The following is a 22,537-nucleotide window of genomic DNA, read 5'->3' as shown; positions in this document are numbered from 1 at the left end:
CCCATGTGGGATGTATTTGAATAATTAATAAACAATTCTCATTTTGATAGTTAATTTTGAACAAATGTCAAAAACATTATTTTAATATTATTGAAATAATTTTTAAATGTGTAAAAGGTAATTTGTAAGTAAATAATTGCTGTAAAACTGGCATTTTACAACTGATCTTGGTCAATATTGCCTGCTTCTGAATAATGTTTGCTTCTGATATTCTTATATATTCTGAAGAGTGACATCATCTCCAAGTTTCGCTCTTTTTTCTTGTGGATCTAAACTAGAAAACAAAAATCCAGAGAAAAGCAGGAGGCAAAAGTCATTTCCAAACAAATGCTCTGCAGTGAGAAATATTACTCACAAGTGGAAAACATTTGACACAGTTGTCAATCTTCCCAGGATGTCCCAGCACATTCACTCCCAGGGCAGATGCTGGTATATAGAAAGAAAGTGAACCATCTTGTAGACTGGTGCGTAGCAAACAACCTGACTCTGAATGCTGAAAAAACAAAAGAAATAATCGACTTCAGAAGGAATCCACACAGTCATACACCCCTGGTGAGCAGCACCAAGTTCCTGGGGGCAAAGACCACGACCACTCTGTCCTGGTCACAGCACATCGGGACCCTTACAAAAAGAGCTCAGCGTTTTGCCTGCGTTTTCTGCATCGGATGAGGACAGCCCACCTGCCCCCTCCTGTCCTCACTACTCTCTACAGAGGCACCACAGAGAGCGTGCCGACCAACACCATCACAGTCTGGTCAGGAGGCTGCAATGACCTGGGCTGGAAGTCTATGTGTAGAGTGGTCAGGACAGCAAAGAAGATTATCGGGTCCCACTTCACCCCATCCAGGATGTTGCACAGAAACACTGCCTGGCCAGAGCTCAGAGCATCCTCAGGGACCCCACACACCATGGACTGTTCTCCCTGTTGCCCTCTGGGAAGCATCCACAGCATCCGTACCAAAACAGCCAGATTCCTCCACAGCTTCTTCCCCCTGGCTGTTGGGCTGTTGAACTCAGAGTGACTCCTCTCCATACCAGAGTATTCTAGAGGCAAATGTGAGACCATCTGTCCAACAGCTAATGCTTGGTCCAAACTGGGTCATGGAACAGGACAATGATCCAAGGCAGACCAGTACATCTACATCAGAATGAGAAATGTAAGAATCAAGGTTTTGGAATAACGTAGTCCAGACCTCAACCTAATTGAAATGCTGCGGTGGGACTTTGAGACAGCTGAGCATGTGGGAATGTTCAAAAACCTCAATGAACTGAAGCAAAGTTGTAAAGAACGAGCCAAAGTTCCTCCACAATGATGTGAGAGACTGAAGTCATACAGGAAAGTTATTGCTGCTAAATGTGGATCTACAAGACATTTATTAATGGGGAGTAATAAGCATTGCCCAGTTTTGTGGCTTCATTTTTGGTAAATAAATATTGACACAGTGAAATCCGCCGTAAAAAACTGTGCCAAATCAACATGCGGACAAATGATCTACTACGTTGACCCTGAACACATGGGATGAGCTAAAAGGACAAAAGATAAAACTGTTGCACCGAACTGTACCAATCTGATGTGAAGCAGTTGTAAAAACATTCCTCCAGATTTCAGTGGTTGTTGTCACTGTTTTCACTGTGGGTTGCATTGAACTGCAGTAGTGTCCATCATGTATTTAGTGAAGAAAATGAGTACGCAGTCAGATAAATGTTATACATTTTAAATAAAACCAGAAAGTTTAATGATAAAATCTTTAACTTTCTTGTGACTGGGTCGTTTGACTGATCCATGTTGATGAAGCTGAAACAACAGGAAACACCACAGCTCTGTGTGTTTGAGCTTCACACACAAAATCAAACATGTTCTCAGAAAGTCTTGAAAGCTGCCAGGTTTCCCTCCAATTTCTATCATCATGTGAAAAATCCACAAAGCAGGAACTCTGCCAAATGTGCCTCTGTTCAGACAGCAGGTGTTAATTATATTTAAAAAAATGGTTGCGTGTTGAGTTTATTCTGTCTCATAAAAACAATGCAACTTAATTGTATAGTGCCAAACAAATCAACATAATAATACAAATTAAAGTCAATACCTTATAGAAATATAAAAACACAGCCACAGACCGTCTGAACTCATTGTTTCTTTACAAGAAGGTACAAAGAAAGTACATTTTAGTAAGGAATAGTTGTTCTTCTGGTTTAATTAAATGTAACTATAAGGTGTTCAAACCGCAACAAACCTGTTTATGGGTTGTGTAGAGGTTTGGCTGCTTTTGTTTCCAGGTCAAATCAGATCTGCATCAATATACTCAACAACAGATCAGACATATTGTGGTAAAAAGCTTTTTTTTTATTATTCTTTACATACATGAAATTTAATGACCGCTGCCTCTGTATCAGCATGGTTGGTTCTGTTCTGGTTCTATCATTAAGGAAAAACCCTAATCAGATTCACAAACTAAAACATTTATCATCGGCTGTTTATCACTGGCTTCATTTGGAGGAGGATGGATTAAATTCTGTTTTGACTGTTCTTTACGCTTTCTATATATTAGGAAACCAACAACAACAACAAAAACAACAAGAAACAGAACAGGAACTGTTAAGCCAACTGCCAGTCCAGCATGTCCATCCTTGTCACCACCTGTAAGAAGAGAATGAGATGTGAGGTGGGAGGTGTAGGGTAGGTGATGAATCCATTTCCTCTTCAAACTCCTGTCAGACATTATCTACTGCACTTTGATCCCATCACTCATAGCAGCTGTTTGCTACAAAGTCTCATCAGCAACATCTTTAGAAAACACCAACATCTGATCTGTGATGGTTCACTCTCACATCAACAACCAGGAAGCAGCTTCACCTCTGATCCACACACACACACACACACACACACACACACACTCACTCACCTGAGTCTGTAACTGTCAGGTTGATGATACGGATGAACTCAGATCTGCTTTCATATCTAACGTGACACTTATATGTTCCAGTGTCGTTGATGGTGACGTCCATCAGAATCACAGAAAAGTCTCCATGTTTCATCTGTGAATCTTTCAGATCCACTCGATCATAAAAAGATGGATGCTGGTATTTTTCATATGTACGATTATCTCTGAAGATAAAGACATAACCTTCTGATTCCAGATCAGGTCTAATCCACTCCAACAGTTTGACGGCTTCATCTCTGGGATCCTGACACTGAAGAGTGACATCATCACCAAGCTTTGCTCTTTCCTCTTGTGGATCTAAACCACAAAACAAAAATCCAGAGAAAAGCAGGAGGCAAAAGTCAGCAGTGTAGCTATTTTACAGTATTGTTAGTAAAATGATTTTCATTTATCCATGAATTTGTCCAATTTGTCCACATCTTCTCCCTGTAAGGACATGCACTGCTGGCCATAATGTTTGAGACAAAGACTCATTGTTTCATTTCACTATTTGAGATTTGTTGAAGAAAATAACCACGTGGTTAAAGTGATTAACTTTTCTGAATTTTTTAAAAGCTGCGTTTAATGAAATCTACCAAACACAATTGTTGCAGATGATGGATGTTTGTGTCAAACATTATAAAGGACACTGTAGTCTTTATTTATGATTTGTCTGTAGTTTAAGAAGATCGTGCAGATGTTCCAGCTGTTGAACTGGTCTACACCGAGTTTAACGTAATTTCTTCACGTAAAACTATGTAAACTGAATGTTCATTTCCGGGTTGTCGACAACAGGCCCCGAAATCTCAATCTACGACACTGTCTCACACACAAATACGGTGTAAATGCACTTTAAACTGGAAAACCGCGCGTAATCACAAGCGTTACATTCAGTTATCTCGGTTGTTGATTATCACGCTCTGCCTTCTACACAGTAAACCCGTATATTCGCCGTGTTCCTGACATGGCAGAGTCCGTCCATCAACATAGACCCGATATATATTAGTCATGATTTTCTTTCCCTAAAAAAAATACGTAGCTGGATTATTTTCAAACAGGCCAAACTTTCGTTCGTATATAAGACAAAACCATAAGTGATGTCACTGACTGTACTTCCGTTAACAGTGAGTTTCCTCCGGTAACCGAATGATCGGACAGAGACTGCGTCTAATATCAGAGAAACCGCAGCGACGCTACTCACCTGTTGGACAAAGCGCCAGGTGAAGCGTCTGCAAGCAAACCACGGAGAAATATACAAACTTTATCATCCTGTTGTTCAGACTGCTTCCGCTGCTTGTTGACACAGACAAGTATCTTTGGATTTGTTCACAAACACCTGATGAATTCTTCTTCCTTCTTTCCTTCTTCCACCAAATTCCTCCACTGAGAACAACAGGTGATTAACAGACTGAGGGCACCTCCACCTGGTATCTACTGTAAGTGCACAATACGTCCTATATCTCCACTCTGAAATGACTAAATCCATCACTGTTATACACTGTTATCCCTTTGATCAACTCCGTGAATCTGTCTGCTTCTCTCTAAAAACTTTCTTCACAGAAAAAATAACAGCCAGTATTACAGTTTGCTTCGAGCTTTCACTTTCTATGTCTCTTCAGAGTTTCAGAAGTTGCTGTCCAGTGGAGACACATCTACATCACATCCTCAGGAACATGTTTGAGCTTTTGACAAAGAAAACTACACAGAGAAACTGAAGTTACGTATATTTAACATTACTGTGTCTCTCTCTACTTTATTATTATTATCCTAAAGCCAATTTGCATTTCATTAAAATACACAAACATAAAAAAAAAGACAGAGGCTCAGACTGTCCATGTGTCTGTGTCTGACTAAATGTGTGCAGCCACACAGTGCATTTACTCTCTTGCCACATTTTAGTGGCTAAAGCAGAGTAAACACACTGTCTCTCACTTCCTCTTGACTTTGTTTCTGCAGAAAGATTCAGTTTTTTTGTTTTGTTTTTTTTTCATTAAGTCATTCAAATTATGCACAGATATAATTGAATTTATTTAGTCATGGTTGTTCTTAGCTTTTGAAGATTTACTGTCACTTTTTTTACACAAAAGTTTACGTAATTCCGCCACAGCATTCACACAACCACTAGGGGATTTTAATGTTGTTCTGAACAAAGGTCAGCATGAGAAAATGTTAACGCTGGCCCCAATCGACAGGTGTCACAAACCAGAGCATCACAACATTAACACCACCAGGTTGTAGCCTGAATGATTGGCTGCTGCAGAGAATTTCACACCTACCCTAAAAGGAAGGGGGTGGCTCTCATTTAGTAACTGTCAAACCACTGCTGGTCTCACTTCAAGCCGCTGCAGAATGGATCAGACATCTGTCAAGAAGCTGCTGGGTGAGTCGCTTTGTAACATCTCACAGCAGATCAGTTATTAGAGCTCAAACTAACCTGAGTTCTTTTCTCTTCAGTTTTGATTTCACTGATGAGCTGCTCCACGAACCAAGGTCAGTGAACTTTTCCAATCAGACTCTGAAACCCACCGATAGTGTCTGAGAGACAAGTTAGTGTGGAAGACACAGCTGGAAGCTGGACACAGTCAGGCTTTAGGCCTCTGTGAGCTTCACCTCTCAGCCAATTGTTCAGTTTACAGTTGTGCATAAGTTTGTACAGATACTCCTCCTCAAATCATTTCCATGCAGCAATGAAAAAAGTGTGAAAAAATATCTGATTTCATTCTTTTTTGCCTCATTACCACTGAGATAACATCATATGTTGTATGTATGTAGCAATCTAATGCAATCCAGGAGCTATAATTCCATAGAGGTCAGCTAAAAAATGTTTTTTTGACTCATGTCATAGTAGCATTGTTCAATGTGTCAAGTATAGTCTATAAAAACAAGTGACATGAGAATTTTTTAACTAAAATACATGAACAGACCACAATGATACTCACCAATACACCCACCAATCAACACTGACAAATCACACACATTTTGAACTAAACCGTTATTTACGGCAGGCAACATATAGCTTCAGTCTTTCTGGTCTGACTGTTATTTATTATAAATTTTCTGTAAAACTATAAAAAACCGTTTCATCTCAGCCCTTTCAGCATCTCTGACTGTGAGTCCCAGCAGCTCCCAGCTGTTTATTAGAGAGTCTCTGTCTCTGAGCTGTGAGGAGGACGACAGCTCTGCTGGATGGACACTGAGGAGAAACACAAGCAAAGAGACCAGAGCTGAGTGTGAAGTTGACTGGGGAGAACGAGCTGGTTCTTCCTGCACCATCAGCTTCATCCTCCTATTTGACAGTGGAGTTTACTGGTGTGAGTCCAGAGACGGATCAACCAGTAACAGCATCACCATCACTGTTGTCTCTGGTAAGATCAGACTGTGGAGTTAGTGTTGATGAAGCTGTGTGGAAATGGATGAAATGCTGTAGTTTGTCTCTGTGTTGAGGTGGAGCAGTGATCCTGCAGAGTCCTGTCCTCCCTGTGATGGAGGGACATGATGTCTCTCTGCACTGTCAAACAAAGAGGCCTCCCTCCAAGCTCCCAGCTGATTTCTATAAAGATGGCTCCCTCATCAGGACTGAGCCTACAGGTCACATGACCATCCACCATGTTACCAAGTCTGATGAAGGCCTCTACAAGTGTCACATCAGCAGTCATGGAGAGTCTCCACCCAGCTGGATCTACGTCACAGGTCAGGAGCTTCACTTTGATTTCACCCCTATTTTTATCCACGTGTTCACCTGAACAGGTGATTCTCTCTACAGAAAAACCTACAACACCAGCTCCAACCACCTCTGCAGAACCACCTCCATCTACCACATCCCTCATATCAACCCCTTCTACTACCTCTACAACCTCCCTCCATCCTTGGTTGAGACTGGTCGTTCACCTGGTGGTGTTCTGTCCATACATTATCTCTACTGTCCTCATGGTTTCTTTATATCGACACAGACCCACAGGTAACACTCTGAACCATTCACATTACAAACACTACACACAATAAATTTATAATAGATCATAAAGCTTTTTTACTTGTTGTACATCTTGTGGTTTTGTTGTCGCACATCTTGTGGTTTTGTTGTCGCTGACAGACTGAGACATCCTGTGCTTGTTTTTGTGGTTTGTGTTTCTACAGAAAACCAGAAAACTCAACCGTTAGTAACAGACTGAGCCTCTAAACTCTGAAGTAGTTGAACATCAATTATAATAATTATCTGTGTGGACACTCATGTTTGTATTTAACTTTCCATAAACAGAAACAAGAATTACATCAAGGTTAGATAAAGTCCATGGAAATCATTTTAACAAAGCAGTGCCAGTGGGCTTCCAAGTTTAAGTCCCTACAGTAACGTTGTACTGACTGATCAGCTTTCTGGTGTTTTAAATGAAATAATTGTCATTGTTGGATACAAGACTTCAGCTGCTGAACACTTTACAGTCTGATTCTCGCCTGGCAAAGCCCTGCTGGGGCAAAACGTGTTCATGGCAGCGTGTCTCTAAAATCTCAAGCCACGCCTCCTCGCCTATGGTACATTTGGGTCTAAAAGTTTGCACGTCCCCTTGATAAATTATTTTAAATTACTGCTTTCTGATGAAGAAAATTTTGTATTAGTTGAAGATGCATTAAATATTATGTTGATAAAACTTAAATCTTTGTTTTATTTTGCCATTTCAAAGTAAGTGGATGAACATTTTACACAACAGACCTTCTGAATAAATGTGAGAAAGATGAAAACTGTTCCGTTGAATGTTTTTCTTTTTTTTTTTGTTTGAACAAACCAAATATTTTATGTAAATATTTTCTGTTGCTTGTGGCCTGTAATGATTCAATTTTCACAAAAAGTTCCCCATTCAAAAAAGTTGCAAGCCAAACAACGATAGACAAACTTCAACAAAACCTTTTTAGTCCTAATAAAATATCCATTATAAAGACATTTGTCCTTATAACCATATGCTACATGTATTTGTATACAGGACAGAGCACTAAAAATAGGATTCAGTAAATAATAAAGCAGCAACAAAAAGGTTCAACATTGACTAAGGAGGTTTGCCTCACACCAACCTGACTAACAGGCAGTGACATTTGTTTTCTATTGTGACTCTGACTTTTGTCCTACATCTTCATCTAGTGGCCAAAAGTCACCGATGCAGCTACAGTTCTGAATTAATATTTTTGAACCACAACTACATAAAATGCAAATCCAGGGTTTATGCTGTCAAAACAGCATTATGGGCAAAACATGCAGCAGTTTCATGATGTTTTAGTGGGTGTAAACTGCAGAGGGGTCCTACGGTCAAATTAATGGAAATTCGCAGAGGTCAGTTAGTCAAGTACAATTTTAAAGTACTTATATTTAAGAATTTCCATTTTCTGGGCATCAAAACGTAACGGGTCAATATTTTGGGCAGGGTTCTTTTCAAACTTAGATATCAGAGTAATAAACTACAGCACATTCCTAAGACTTTCTTGGAAATTGGCAAGTTACCCAACAGTATGCATCTATATCATGATGTAGTTACATTTATGATCATAAGTCAAGCTCCACCTTTACCAGAAACAACATTAAAGAAATGACTAAGACATTAAAACATCAACAATCATAATTCTGAATTCTGAAAGTTGCCATTCGGCCTAATGTGTACTTTTGATACTTCATGTACTTTTGAATGTAATATTTAAAGTCTTTTACTTTTAACTTAAAGAAGAAGTCTCCTCTGTGGTAATACTGCTTTACTTAAAGAACATTATCTGACACAGGACAAGTCCTTATTGGGGTTTGGAGATTTTTTTTCTTTTTTTGCAGTTGTGTCTGTTTTTGGTTTCTCTTCTAATCAGGTCACTTAGAATCTGCATCTGTAAGCCACAGACACAAAAGACCGCAACGCACAAGCCCACACACAGACACACAAAATGAAAGACACTTTCTGTTTGCTGTCGGCTGCACCGACAGAATTCACATGAAAAGGTCACTTTAAACATAATTTTGCTGCTACTATTGCTGTGTCCCTTTATACCTCTTTCATATGTTTTATAACTATCTACATGATTTTTACTATATTGTGTTATGTTTTATTAGATTGTCTTTATTTGGCTTTGTTCTAACTACATCAAGAAACAAGTCAAGCAAAACGTCCTTGTATCTGTGTCTAATGACAATAAAGATCATTCTGACTGTTCTATGTAAAAGCAGCCACTATTTCTGCTGTGGTGGTTAATAGCTTACAGCTACATGTTGCACTTGCTTCTTTCCAATAATAGTTTAGTGGGTAAAGTACAAAACCACCTCAATCTCACGCCCCCTCAGTTAAACCCATGTGTGAAAAACATTTTCCCACCCATCAAAACATGGGATTGTGTTAATTGGCTTTATATCATATATTGGATTTTAAAGATTCAGAAAAACCTCCACAGCTTTTAAACCTGTCAAACCAAATCAAGCATAGTATCCTTTTTGTCAGCATGTGATGTGTGGTTTTAATATTTTTAATCTTATTTTTCCATCTCTTCTTTTTGAATAAACTGTTTCCTGGTAACAGCTGTAGAATCACACTGAGACGCTGCCATGTGGTGGTGCCAAAGAGGAAGAAGGAGGTGTTTACTGACTGTCAAACTGCTGCTGGTCTCACTTCAAGCAGCTGCAGAATGAATCAGACATCTGTGCAGAAGATGCTGGGTGAGTTGGTTGGTAGAGTCCCACAGATCAGTTATTAGAGCTCAAACTAACCTCAGTTCTTTTCTCTTTAATTTTGATTTCACTGATGAGCTGCTCGACAAACCAAGGTCAGAGAGCTTTTTCTATCAGAAACACAGTGTTAGTAGATGACACAGCTGGAAGTCAAGTTAAGCTGATTCCAACATTCGTTGTGAGGTTTCACCACTCAAAGTAATTGAAAGACTCCTTACAAAGGTGTTTCCAGAGCTGTGCGTTGCTATAATACTGTAAGCGTGGTTTAGTAACTTTGGTTTAGAGATGATGGCCACATGTGGTCAGCACAGCAGCACACTGGTGCAGTGGTTAGCGCTGCCAGGTGTGAATGGTTGTCTGTTGGTTACTGAACATGTTAAATGTTAAAGTCCATGACAGCACAATTAGAGGGAGACCGATCAAGTAGTTTGTTTGGAAGAGTCGACCATGAACTCCTCTCAAAGGCAAACGTGAGACCATCTGTCCAACAGCTAAAGCTTGGTCCAAACTAGGTCATGGAACAGGACAATGATCCAAAGCAGACTGTTGAATGTACATCAGAATGGCTGAGAAATATAAGAATCAAGGTTTTGGAATGACCCAGTGAAAGTCCAGACCTCATCCTAATTGAAATGCTGTGGTGGAGAATGTCCAATAATCCTAATGAACTCAAGCCACGATGTGAGACTGATGAAGTCATAGAGAAAATGATCACTTCAATGTATTTATTAAAGGTAGATCTACAAGCTCTTGAATCATAGTAAGGGCCACGTGTTTTATTCTTTTTGGCTTCATTTTTCTAAAATAATGGCACAGTGAAAAAAGTTACATGTTGTTGTTTTTAGTAAGACCTGCTACATATGTTTTTAGACAAAAAAAAAAATATATCATTATTAAAAGAGGATGTACTGACTTTTAGTGTGAAACTATAGCTTTATTGATACCGATACCAGAACAATTAATAACAGAAACTATAGAGTAGAACTCAGCTTTAAACACTACAGCGTCCATAATGACCTCTTCTCTCTTCAGAATCTCTCAGTCAACACTGAATCCGGAGCATCAGTAGCTAAAGTCAGGCCATGAAGGCTGTTCTTATATAAAGACAAGAAATAGTCCACAATCAGTATTTGTACAGATATTGATTTGTAGTATTTGTACAATTCATCCTCCACTGCAAATCAAATTCTGTGGGAAACACTGTATTGACCCAACACGTTTTGAGGATTGCGCGGAGATGGAGAGATGAGTTACATCGTGTTAACTCTCCCAGCTTCTCTCGGCTGTTCGAAGATGACTGTCTATCTGAGCTGTGAGGAGGACGACAGCTCTGCTGGATGGACAGTGAGGAGGAACACAAGCAGAGACACCAGATCTGAGTGTGGAGTTGACTGGGGCGAACCAGCTGGATGAAGCTGTGTGGAAATGGATGAAATGCTGTAGTTTGTCTCTGTGTCTTGGTTCAGACTGTTCCTCCACCTGGTGGTGTCCTGTCCATACATAATCATTATAGTTTGTCTATAACTTATTTTCTCTTTGGATACTTGACTCATGTTTGAATTCAACTCTCCATATAGAAAAAAACAATATGTTAAGGTTAGATAAAAGTCCATGGAAATTATTAACAATTGTTAAAGTAATGCAAACTTTTGCAATCCCCTTATTCAATTATTAAAAAAATAAAAATGTTTTCTGATCAAACATTTGTACTAATTAAAAGGTGTATTAAATAATTTGATAATACAAATCTTTGTTTTATTTTGCTATTTTAAACTAAGTGAATGCAAACGTTTGCACCCAACTGTACTTTCACCAAAGACTTTCTGCATAAATGTGAGAAAGTTGAACCGTTTCTTGGAAAACTGTTCCAAAATGTTTTAGTTCACCATCGACAGGTTGCAAGAAAAACAATCAGAGTAACTTTAACAAAACAATTTTATGTACATTTTTTAAAAATTCTTTCTAAATAATACATCATACTAGTGCGCAGAGCTTGTTAAATAAGATTCAAGCAAATAATGAAACAGCAACAAAAAGTCTGGCTGTATCTCAGCAAACACCACCTGAAAGCAGCACTGTCAAGTGGGTGGTGCTGATGGACTCTGAGACCTGTAACTACATGTATCAGAATCAGGTTTATTGGCCAAGTATGTCAACACAAGGAATTTGACAGTATGAAGGAAAAAAAAATAAAGACACTACAGAGAACTTAAGAATGGCCTAAAGAAGGCAAATCCAGCTGCAGTGTGTGACAGTTCCAACACAATTACTTGTACTTAAAGTGCAATGTGTGTGTTTGTGTGTGTGCATGCAGTGGTTAAAGAACGCCTTCGCTGATTTGAAACTTGCTTTTTCTGGTTCTAGTTTAGGTAGTACAAGTACATAAATACCCTTAAACTTCCCTTTGAATTCCCTAAATCAAAAACATCTCTACTTCTGGCTGAAAAATGCCTCTAGATGACATCACTTAGAGGAACCTTTAGTTCAGATAATGTCATCTTGCTGCTCACACTATGGAGTTTGTAATCACAGTAAACCTGCTCACCTGAACTCCTAATGATTTCTCAGTGTGAAGTGTTTTTCAATGATTCTTCTCCTGAAATCCGCTGTCATTTCTACAGCCTTGACCATGTTCAGTTCCAGGTTGTTTTGGCACCAGCTAATCAACCTTAAATGCAGTCTTATCTAGGATGAGGCTGATAATTAAGGTGCAGTCGTTTGTGTAGAGAGAGAACAGCAAAGGGGAGAGGACACATCCCTGAGGAGCCCCAGTACTGGTTTTCCATATGCTGGATGTAACTTTTCTCATTCTAACCCTCTCTGTTCTGTTGCTGAGGAAGCTAGTGACCCACCGACAGATGGAGTGGGAGTGGACAGGATTTCTGGAGTGATTGTGTTGAAGGTTGAGCTCAAATCCACAAACAAAAAAAAATAATAAAATAAAATAAAAAATCCCAGGGCTGCTGAGGTGGTCCAGGATGGAATGATGAATGTAATCCTTGTTTTCTGTCTTTGGAAGAGTCTGGTCACCTCCTCTCTATCCTAAGGGGAATCCAGGGTCTCTGTGGGGAAGCTGGTGGGTTGAATACAGTCTGGGTAATTGAGCGGCACGAAGGTGTGTATGCAGTCCTGGTTTCTGGAGCGGAAGGTGGGGAAGGGAATGCGTGCTGAGGTCCAACATCTGTGATCTTCACTTCCTCCATCATTCTGCATCGATTTGTCCTTCAGCTCCACCCAGCTCTGAATATTTGGATGCTGGTTGTCCAGAGCTCAATGTCTGTCTTGAAAAAGGAGGACGTGACTTTTCTTCAGGTCAGAACTGGTCCACGTCACAGCCTAGGCAGTGATGTTGCTGCGAGCTCCTCACTGCAGATTGGATCACCAGCTCGGGAGGGGCCATGATGTTTCTCTGTAGAGAGGCAAAAGTAAAAATAAGTCAGCAGAAAAATTTGCTGAATTAATTTGAACTTCAACCCTGAAACCTAAAAAAACCAAGTAACTGCAGAAAGGACAGCTTGCACACTGCTGCATGGACATAAGGAAAAAAACTGCTGACGAACTATAAATTACATTTAGATATAAATGTAATTATATCCAACTCTGGTTCGGGTTCTGCTGCCTGAGAGCCCGGACAGCTTCATCAACACACTTGACTTTGTGATATTGGTGTCCACCTGGGACCACAGAGGGTGACAGGTCACTGCACTGTGACCAGTCTCTGTTGTGGGTCCCTTTGAAGTAGTAAAAGTAAAAACAGCAGACAGAGAAAAAACTTGTCAAGTCTGCTGACAGTGCAGTGGTGCAGTGTGGGTCTGGGTTCAAACCTTCCCGCCAGGCTCTGTCATCTCACAGTTCAAAGACAGGCAGGTGGTTAACTATACTACTATAAGAGGTCCATCAGTGTCGGTCTCTGTGTATCCTGCCTGTGATAGATTGGAAACCTGCCCACTGTCAACTGGGAGGACTTCAGGGAGTAGTCAGTCACTCTAAATGCTTTAAATGTAAGGCAATTAAAGAAAAGAAAATAACTATTCTTCAGCCTTACCTGAAGTCACTGCACTGGTGTCAGCTCCTCGCGCTCAATAACCTGGTGTGTCCATCTGGTGAATTAAGAGCTGAAAGACGCAAGACCCAACTTCCATTTTCAAAAGAAAGATTCAAAGATTAAAAAAAAAAACACTAAAACCAACATGAGACGGTGGCAAAACCTATTTTGGGGTGAAACATTTTCAGGCTTTTAAGTTGAGAATGAATCCAATTTGCTATACTACTATAAGATCCCTGTGACTAACTACTGTTAGTCAGTGATTAACTACTGTTAGTCACTGGGAGTCACTACCGATGGAGGCAGTGACATTTGTTTTCTAGAATGAAGGATTTGTCCCATTTGTGTCCTACAACATCTAGCGGCCAAAAGTCAGCAATGCAGCTACATTCCTGAATAAATGATTTTCTTTTTAAGTTGTTTTTCAAATATCAACATATGACAGAATGTATTGGTTGCTACTACTGTCTTTCACCTTTTATTATACTTCACCTTGAATTAAATCAGACTCAAAGTCAAAGTAGGTAAAATAAAAAATCCAGGGTAAAAATCAGGGTTTACGCTGTTGAAATAAGTAAATAATGGTGACATTAGTTTCATGAACTATGAGCAGAAAACAAAGCTATAGCATTATCCTGCCAAGTAAACTCAGACTCTCTTCCAGCTGTAAAAAAACTGACTGGAGTCGTACAGTAAGAAATGTCCCGAGTGCTCTATTATCTGCTAAAGCACTTACGTTTTTTAAGTCATCAACAGCCTGAACTGCTGCCTCAGTGTTTAAAGTTGTTGCAACTTTTCTGTGTGACCCAGAAATAAATTACTAGGGGTGAAAGTTCAACATACCTTTTGGTGGTTCCCTGGATGACATTCAGCTGACGCCTCCCTAACATCCAGCAGAGAGCAGCAATACTGAGCTGCTCCATCCGTACACCTGTATTAAGACATCACATCTTTAACCATTGATCATTGTCTGTCAATGGTTGACATAAACAGACAACCATTCACCCCTACAGGCAATTTAGAGTCACCAATTAACCCAACAGGCATGTTTTTGGACTGCAGGAGGAAACCCACGCACACACAGGGAGAACATGCACACTCCACACTGGCTGGGGTATGAATCTACAACCTTCTAGCTGTGAGGCAGCACAATTTCACTTAAAACCTAGGCATGTGTAAACAAACTTAATAAGAGTTATGATTGTCATCATTTTATAATGTTAGGATAACTATAAATCACAAACACATAAATCACAAATCACATTACTTACTCAGATAAGACAGCCTTGTTTCACCCATTGCTTTAAATTTGTAATCTCCCCTCATTGAGCCCTGTACAAGATAAAACATGTTATTTTAAGATTTAAGAAGCTTTGTAAATCCACAGTATGAACAAACATACAGTGAACAGAAATGGTGTTCCACAAAATGTAACCCCAGTCATTAAATACGCAGAAAAAGGAGCACACATAAAAAAACAAGATTGATTTAAAGCTCGAATGAGATTTAAATGGGATCTGAGGGGCCGAGATGCTGCAGTGATGCTTTAGTGTTGTAGAAGCAAATATCCAGCATATTGATACTTACCATTAAGGAGCCTGTTTTTGAAATTCTTCCAAAGTAAGAATTGGGGGGGGGGGGGTGCATTCAGAGCTTTCGGGGGAAAACCAGCTAAGGAGTCCAAACATGGATGTTAGTATACCCCTTTCCTGAGGGGCAAGAGGGCTGGATGGGGTCATCCACGGTTTTGGTGGCTTTGTGGACACATTATCTGAACGATGTCCTTTAGTGACAGCAGAAGGGTGTCATTGATTTACTGTCCCCTGAAAGGATTTGTAGTCACAGACATTGCAGTTTTCACTGAAGAAAGTGGTAGTTTGTTAGGAACATTCAATAGCATCCTTGTGGAACACAGTCGTGTTAAGGCGGAATTATAGCGTATGTTGAGACATGTGAAAGTCAAATCTACACAGAGGAAAGGGATTATGGGTAACCATAGGTCACAGAAGGCCAACACCTGTGTAGGAAGTATTGGCATTGATTATCCTCTCATGCTGGTAATGTATTGTTGGTGCTTGTCCAAACCCCTACAAAGTTGGTGCTGTTAACACTCTGCAGCAAAGCCACCAAAGGGCAGGGGCACGGTGTAGAGTAGATATTCTCCTGAAGTCAACCACAAAGTCCGTTTTTCTACATTAAGGAAGGGGCCCGGTTGCCTGCGTCACTTGGCAAGTTGGTCCAAATATTTTGCTCAAAAGACCCATCGCTGCAGTGTCACTGGATCTGTGGTCAAAGGTTAGTAGGGTGGGAGGCAGCAGATGAGCACACATCCTCCAAGGAAACTGGTGTTGGTCAGTTAGTGCCCGAGTGTCTCAAGGACACATCTGGTGCTTGATCCTGGAGATTTTCACATCACAACCTGATGCTCCAACCATTGAGCAACTATGCCACTTGTACACATTTGTGTAATCTTGTGCCAGTCAATATGATAAAAATTACACAGAAAAACAGTTTGCGTCACTGCATCTGTACGTGCCACCAGTTAAACAGACAGAATTGTTACTCATCCCAAGCTGAGTAGAACTGACATAAATTCACGGCTTCCTCCACATTTTAAGTTGAGATAGCAATGGACTAAAGTAAAGCATTAAAAAATTTTAGTGCTTGTTCCCATCTAAGCGAAGCTAAGATGCAGGTAGCTAATGCTAAAGGTTAGTGTCATGGCAATTAACGGGATGAGTCCAGTGAAAATGCTGACTCTAACAACTCTAGAAACATTTAGCTAAAACTACTACTTGAGCTACCAAAGCTACATGTAGATAATTAAGCTAGCTTCATTTTAATAAAGAGATGTTAGGACAGAGTTTACTTACCATAGGTCGAATTACTGTATTTATGCCAAACACCCTCGATGATGAGCAAACCTCAGTTCAACCAAAAGGGTCAGAACTTGGCAAGGTGATCTTGAGAAATTAGGGTTGCCTCAGGAAGGGCATCCGGCGTTAAAAAAAAAAAAAAAAAAAAACTGTGCCAAATCAACATGTGGACAATGATCCGCTGTGGCGACCCTGAACTCACGGGATAAACCGAAAGGACAAAAAATTAATCTTGAGAAATTAGCATTGTGGTGAGCGCATGAAGAAGGAAGTTACGAGACAGTGGTCACTTTTGTAGCTATATTTTATTGGTATTTATATTCAGGCAACTATTTCAAATGGCTGAGAAGGACTAAATTGTGCCAATTAATAGTTCCATCCATCCATCCATCCACAGCTCATCAGCCAGGCCAGTAGAATCATTCTCTGAAACAGCGGAGGATCTCAGCATTCCTGTAGTGCCCCATCACAGCAGATTGATGAATCTAGTAGAGAGCCTGGGCGCTGAGTGCATTGGGCACCAATAGCTGCAGAAGGTCATGCCGTCAACCAAGAGCTTGCAACATCTGGTTCACCAAGCCTTCATGAAGCTCGAAGTTGCACCATTGATGGTAGTGAGATTTTAATTAAGGGCCGAAAAGTCAAGCCACTCAAAGCGATGCCGTCTTTAACAAGTCTCTCATTAGTGCTACGATCATCTCTTTTCGTTATCACAGGTGCTGCAAGGACAGTGGAAGCCATCACTCCTGAATGATGCTCTGGGTGGCCGCCACCGTCGAAGTCATTCCTCTCTACTCCAGTCGTCAGCAACTGTGGTATTCTGTCACCGCACAGGAGATGTGGCAGCGCATCAGCATTGTCATGCCATCAGTCAGCCTGCTGCTGAATCTGCGAACAGCTCGTCTGTGAAAATTCTCAGTCCTCCAGGTGATGGTTGCACCAGTAGTGCTGTACAGTGACAAATAGACTTGTCCTTTGCAGGACGTTTCACCTCCCATCAGAAAGGCTTCTTCAGTTCTAATCAACTTGTTATAGAGGCAGTCATACAAACACTGCAGTCATTAAGCTTTTGTCCTCCTTTGTCTTCTTTGGGGTTGTTATACCACTTTCATGTGTTATTAGAGTTAACTGTTTGAGACATCTGAAGACAAGCACTGATATGACGATATCACGACTTTTTTTGTGTTTTGTTTTTTTTGGGAGGGGGTGTATGTGTGAACGTAAATGTCCAAAAGAGACGCTGCCGACATTGTCCAGACTTTAACTTTCGAGCCCCCCCAAGTGCAATATCCGTATTATGTGCGTGAGCTTGAGCATGCAGCACCCTGCTCTGCTTTTTCAGGAGGATTAAAAGGTGAGCGTTTTTTTTTTGTTTGTTTTTTTGTTTTTATTAGATGCATGGCTCCAATCTGCTGTAACTAAAACACCGATTTCCACAGCTTAAGTTTTATATCTTGTTATAACTCCTTTCTCATGGGGACGGTTCTTACTCGGACGATCTCCCGCTGTGTGTTACTTGTGGGAAATGCAACTCTGGACAATGTCCAGGGCTGAATTCTCCTGACACTGTCTGGAGTTCATATGTGAAACAGGCTTTGGAGACGAATGACAACTGCCTAGGGAGTGATGAAAAACTGCACTCTAAGCGAGAAGTGGTGTCATAGTCCACCTCTTCTGTTGAAAGAGGGTAATGAACCGATTCGTCAACACCTCGTTCAAACCACCGGTCTTCCCCATCCAGGATGGGGAAGTTGCGGTTGAGGAGCTGGCTTGACTTGTTTTTCCATGCGTTTGGAGAAATTAAACAACCACTTCAAAATGTATATATCTGTGCATTCCGCGCGTGGACCGCATATATTACATTATTTTGTTTATGTATGGGTGTTTTATCTATACACAGATATAGACAGACATTGGCTACGCCCTTTGAAACTAATAAGAGAACTACGCTTTCCACCTTATATTCACGATTTTTGTTTCACACCTGTGGCTGGGCTGCTTGTTCACATCTTTTAGTGGTTAAGATCAGAAAGAAAATCGCAGCAGCTATCACAATACCTATGAGTACGAAATAGTTTCTGCTGTTCCCATTAGTTTCTTCTCCACCTTTGTTTGTTTCATTCTCAGTGGTTCCAGCTGTATGACCTGCAGGAAGAAAATCAGATGTAAGGCATCAGGTAGTTAATAAACCCATCCTCTTCAAAATCTTGTCAGATTATCTACTGCACTTTGATCCCATCCAATCCCCCCCCAAACATCTGAAGCAGCTGCAGTTAAAAGCTAACCTCACCTGATAAATTCACAAATTCGTTTCCAACAATCAGGTTGAAGACAGTCTCACAGAGTTTTTTCTGAACATCTATAATCTTACATCTGTATCTTCCAGTGTCATTTGTCCTCACATTCCCCAGAATCAAAGACAGGTTTCCACCTTTCAGCCTATCGTCCTTCAGCGTCACCCGGTTAAAAAAAAATGGATGCTGGTATTCTGTATAAACCTGCTCGTCTCGGTAAAAAAACATATATTCTTCCCCCAGTTCAGGATTGGAACATCTCACAGAGAGGATGGTGATGTTGCTGGGAACTTGACATGGCAGAGTTATGTTCTTGCCAGGCTCAGCTGTGATGTTGTCGACTGAAACACAATAATGAAAGAGAATAAAAATGTCAAAAAGTGAAGTTTTTTAAGAACCCAATCTTGTCTATGCAAACACCTCATCATCAGCAAAATGAAGTACTTCTGAGTACTTAGCCAGTCAGGGTACATATAATTTTACAGAGAAAATTTCTCCAGCTTCTGCTGATCTGTGCTGCCTTAATTCTCATAAAAATAAATTACACAGAGGCCCACTGATCTGAATATCATAATAATGTCATGTTCATAATAACCATGATTTACCCTTGATTAAATAAAAGTGCTGAAGAATTCGAAGTGGTTTTTCTACTTTGAGTGAAATACCCTTTTAAGTACTTGAACTATAATTTCAGTACTTAGTTTGTGTAAGACACTTCTATCATCGCTGCTGTAATTAGTTTAGAGTAAATATACAATCATGGCCAAAAATATTGGCTGCCTTGCTGTTCTGTCAGAAAATGCAACCCATCTCTCAGAAAATTGTTCCAATTGCAAATGTTTTGGTTTTAATGTGCTTATCGTTTTTGTTTGCACTGGAACAAAAAAACTGAAGAAAAGTCAAACTTGATCAAAAAAAAAAAAAAAAAACACACGCAGATCTCAAAAATGGACTGGACAGAGTTATTTAATTTCTTTAATATTTGGTAGCACCCCCTTGGAAAAAAATAGCTGAAATGAATCACCTCCTGTAACCATGAATGAGTTTCTTCCACCTCTCTGCAAAAGAAGAGTGGACCAAAATTCCAGTAAACTGCTCCAGGTCATTCAGATTTGAAGGATGCCTTCTCCCAACTGCTGTTTTGAGATCTCTCCACAGGTGTTTTTGGGATTCAGACCTGGACTCATTGCCATTTGAGTACTCTCCAGCGCTTTCTTTCTAACCATATCTGAGTGCTTTTGGAAGTGTGTTTCGGGTCATTGTCCTGCTGGAAGACCCATTACCTCTGGTGGAGACACAGCTTTGACACTAGCCCCAAAATTTCTTTGGTAACCATCAGATTTCATGATGCTGTTCATACAGTCAAAGCATCCATTACCAGAAGCAACCCCAAAACATCTTTGAACCTCCACCATGTTTGACTGTAGGGAATGTGTTCTTTTCTTTGAAGGCCTCCTTTCTTTTTCTGTCAGTGCCATAATGTCCTTTACCAAAAAGCTAGTCTTGCTTTTTTATGCCTTTGTGTCAGCAGTTGTGTCCTCCTGGGTCTTGTACCGTAGCGTTGCTTTGCATTTAGATGGCGACGGATACTGCGAGCTGACACGGTTGTTCCCTGTGTCTGCAGCTCACCTTGAATTTGTTTGGAAGTTAATCTGGGTTCTTTATCAAACATTCCAACAATCCTTTGTTGTAATTTGTCATTAATTTTGCTCTTCCGTCCACATCCAGGGAGCTTAGCTACACTGCCATGGGCTGTAAACCTCTTGATGATATTGTGCACAGTGGAACATTAAGATCTCTGGAGATGCATTGACATTGTCCATACAATCTTTGATCTCAAATTCACAGACACCTCTTCACACTTCTTTCTTTTCTCTATGCTCAGTGTGACACAAGACAAAGGTTGAGTCAACTTTCCTCCATTTTAACTGGTTGCAAGTGTGATTACTGTATCACCCACACTTACTTACTTGCCACAGTTGGGTCTAAATACAAGTTACAGAAGCATCACATGCTTGAAAAGCAATTATTTCTTACAATTTTGACAAAGTTCCAATCATTTTGTCCAGTCCGTTTGTGAGTTCTGTAAGAATTGTGAGATGGACTTTTCTTCTTATTTTTTGTGTTGTTGCAGTGCAAACTAAAACAATAAGCATATAAAAACCAAAACAATTGCAATTAGAACAATTTTCTGATAGAGGGGTTGCATTTTCTGACAGAACAGCAAGGGTGCCAATATTTTTGGCCATGGCTGTAATTTTTTTATGAGAGAGATGCCATTGTTTTGTTAATCATACATTTGTAAATAAATAAAAGAAAAACCATCTGTGGCCAACATGGTCCATAATATACACAGATCACCCACAACGTGCACCACAATACAGCAGCTCTGCTATAGTTCTACTTCTACAATGTTGTAATTTCTCGGTTTTTAAGTTGAAAGTGTCAGAAATTGATTGTGAAAATCATAATTTTACAATGTGTTTATTAATGAGGGCATTGTGGGTAGTGGATAAGTACTGGAGTGATGTTTTGGCCACCTTATATAAAATCAATTAGGCTGATTTGTTTTAGTACGTTACTAAAGTAAAAAACAGGATCGATAAGGATATGAAGGTCATTTGTTATTTAACAGCAGTCAAAGGCTATTTTTTAATGTGTTTTTTGTGTTAATTATTGTGCACAGATCCAATTATCAATAAGGTCACCACCACAGTGCGGTTGAATTGCATCTCTGATCTCACCACATTAATTCACAGATTTATTTTTTTTTTTTAAACAGAATACTCCCTACTCCTAAAACAAATGAGTTCTAAAGAGTAACAAGCCTAAATATCTTAAGTAGTAGGCCTTGCTGTTTTTATTTGGCTATTTTACCCTGTAATAAAAGGAGAAACTTACAAGTGTCTCTCCTGGATTAAATATTTTAAACACTGAGTTTGATGGCGTTGATAACAAATGTAACAATCTAGACCCGGATGGTTTTGAGTTTTTTGGGCTTTTTTTTTTCGCTTCCAAATAAAAAAATAATGAGGCCACTTCACCCAATAAATAAATATACTTAAATCCGTAAAAATCTGCCCCCTATAATTTCACCTCATGAGCCGAGAACTGCCCCTCTTCTCAATTCAAACCCCCGGTGAAACAGACTTGAACACATTACAGGCGGAAAGTTACGATAGCTTTGTGTCTGACACAGCAACCAATATTGATAACGCTGCTGCTAATAGTTCACAATACTAAAATGGAAACACACGCACAAAATAAAAAAAAACATGAACCGACCATCACCACCCAAAGACCTACAGAGACTGACGATGACCGGCAGTGAGACCAGTACCCGAACCGCTGACGTATTTCATAGATAAACTAGCCGCTTAGTGATTAGTGGGCAGTTTGTCAGTTTGCGGCCTTCACGGTGACGCGTCAGAGAACCGAACACTTTTACGGAACCTTGACTCGAACTCATTTAAACTCCTGAAACGTTTCCTAACGACACACACGACGGTTATTGACATAAACTCACCGATAGTGGAACAAGTGGATAAAACATTCAGGGTTCGGACGAAAAGTTCGAGAACAGACATCGCGACGATCCAACCGGCTTCTTCCTCAAACTGGAAGTTAGCTAGAACTTCCTTCCCTCTCTATACTCATCCCAACAGATCCGTCCCACCTGTTCAGGTCCCTCGAATGCAGCATAGCGCCACCTACTGGCC

At 40.1% G+C, this 22,537-nt stretch overlaps 2 protein-coding genes and 1 long non-coding RNA gene across 14 annotated transcripts; 1 reads left to right on the top strand and 2 right to left on the bottom strand.

Annotated features, from left to right (window-relative positions):
- Positions 1-2,320: 2,320 nt before the first annotated feature.
- Positions 2,321-4,261, bottom strand: LOC137137900 (uncharacterized). The gene is made up of 3 exons (XR_010915849.1): positions 4,120-4,261; positions 2,901-3,236; positions 2,321-2,635 (listed from the first exon to the last, which is right to left on the bottom strand). It is a non-coding gene; the product is annotated as an uncharacterized lncRNA (long non-coding RNA).
- On the top strand, positions 4,218-9,707 carry LOC137137897 (Fc receptor-like A). Its single transcript, XM_067524683.1, has 7 exons — positions 4,218-4,354; positions 4,538-5,298; positions 5,373-5,408; positions 6,008-6,283; positions 6,363-6,608; positions 6,682-6,876; positions 7,053-9,707. Exons 2-7 carry the CDS (start codon positions 5,268-5,270, stop codon positions 7,085-7,087), a joined length of 819 nt encoding a protein of 272 aa, XP_067380784.1. The 5' UTR covers positions 4,218-4,354; positions 4,538-5,267; the 3' UTR covers positions 7,088-9,707.
- A 1,813-nt stretch (positions 9,708-11,520) lies between these two features.
- Positions 11,521-22,458, bottom strand: LOC137137898 (ICOS ligand-like). Of its 12 annotated transcripts, none has more exons than XM_067524688.1 (7): positions 22,345-22,458; positions 18,815-19,159; positions 16,522-18,669; positions 14,920-14,980; positions 14,492-14,579; positions 13,649-13,738; positions 11,521-13,012 (listed from the first exon to the last, which is right to left on the bottom strand). In XM_067524688.1, the coding sequence occupies exons 1-3, from the start codon at positions 22,403-22,405 to the stop codon at positions 18,503-18,505; spliced, it is 573 nt and encodes a 190-aa protein (XP_067380789.1). In that variant the 5' UTR covers positions 22,406-22,458; the 3' UTR covers positions 11,521-13,012; positions 13,649-13,738; positions 14,492-14,579; positions 14,920-14,980; positions 16,522-18,502. The 12 variants fall into 12 exon arrangements, with proteins under 12 accessions (XP_067380789.1, XP_067380788.1, XP_067380794.1 ...); XM_067524687.1 differs by having other exon boundaries at positions 13,649-13,718; XM_067524693.1 differs by having other exon boundaries at positions 18,583-18,669.
- Between the last annotated feature and the right edge of the window lie 79 nt (positions 22,459-22,537).

Source organism: Channa argus, chromosome 12 (genome assembly GCF_033026475.1).
Source record: "Channa argus isolate prfri chromosome 12, Channa argus male v1.0, whole genome shotgun sequence".
Classification (NCBI taxonomy): domain Eukaryota; kingdom Metazoa; phylum Chordata; class Actinopteri; order Anabantiformes; family Channidae; genus Channa; species Channa argus.
The sequence above is the reverse complement of the archived record's forward strand: the minus strand, read 5'-3'. Positions and strand labels throughout refer to the sequence as shown.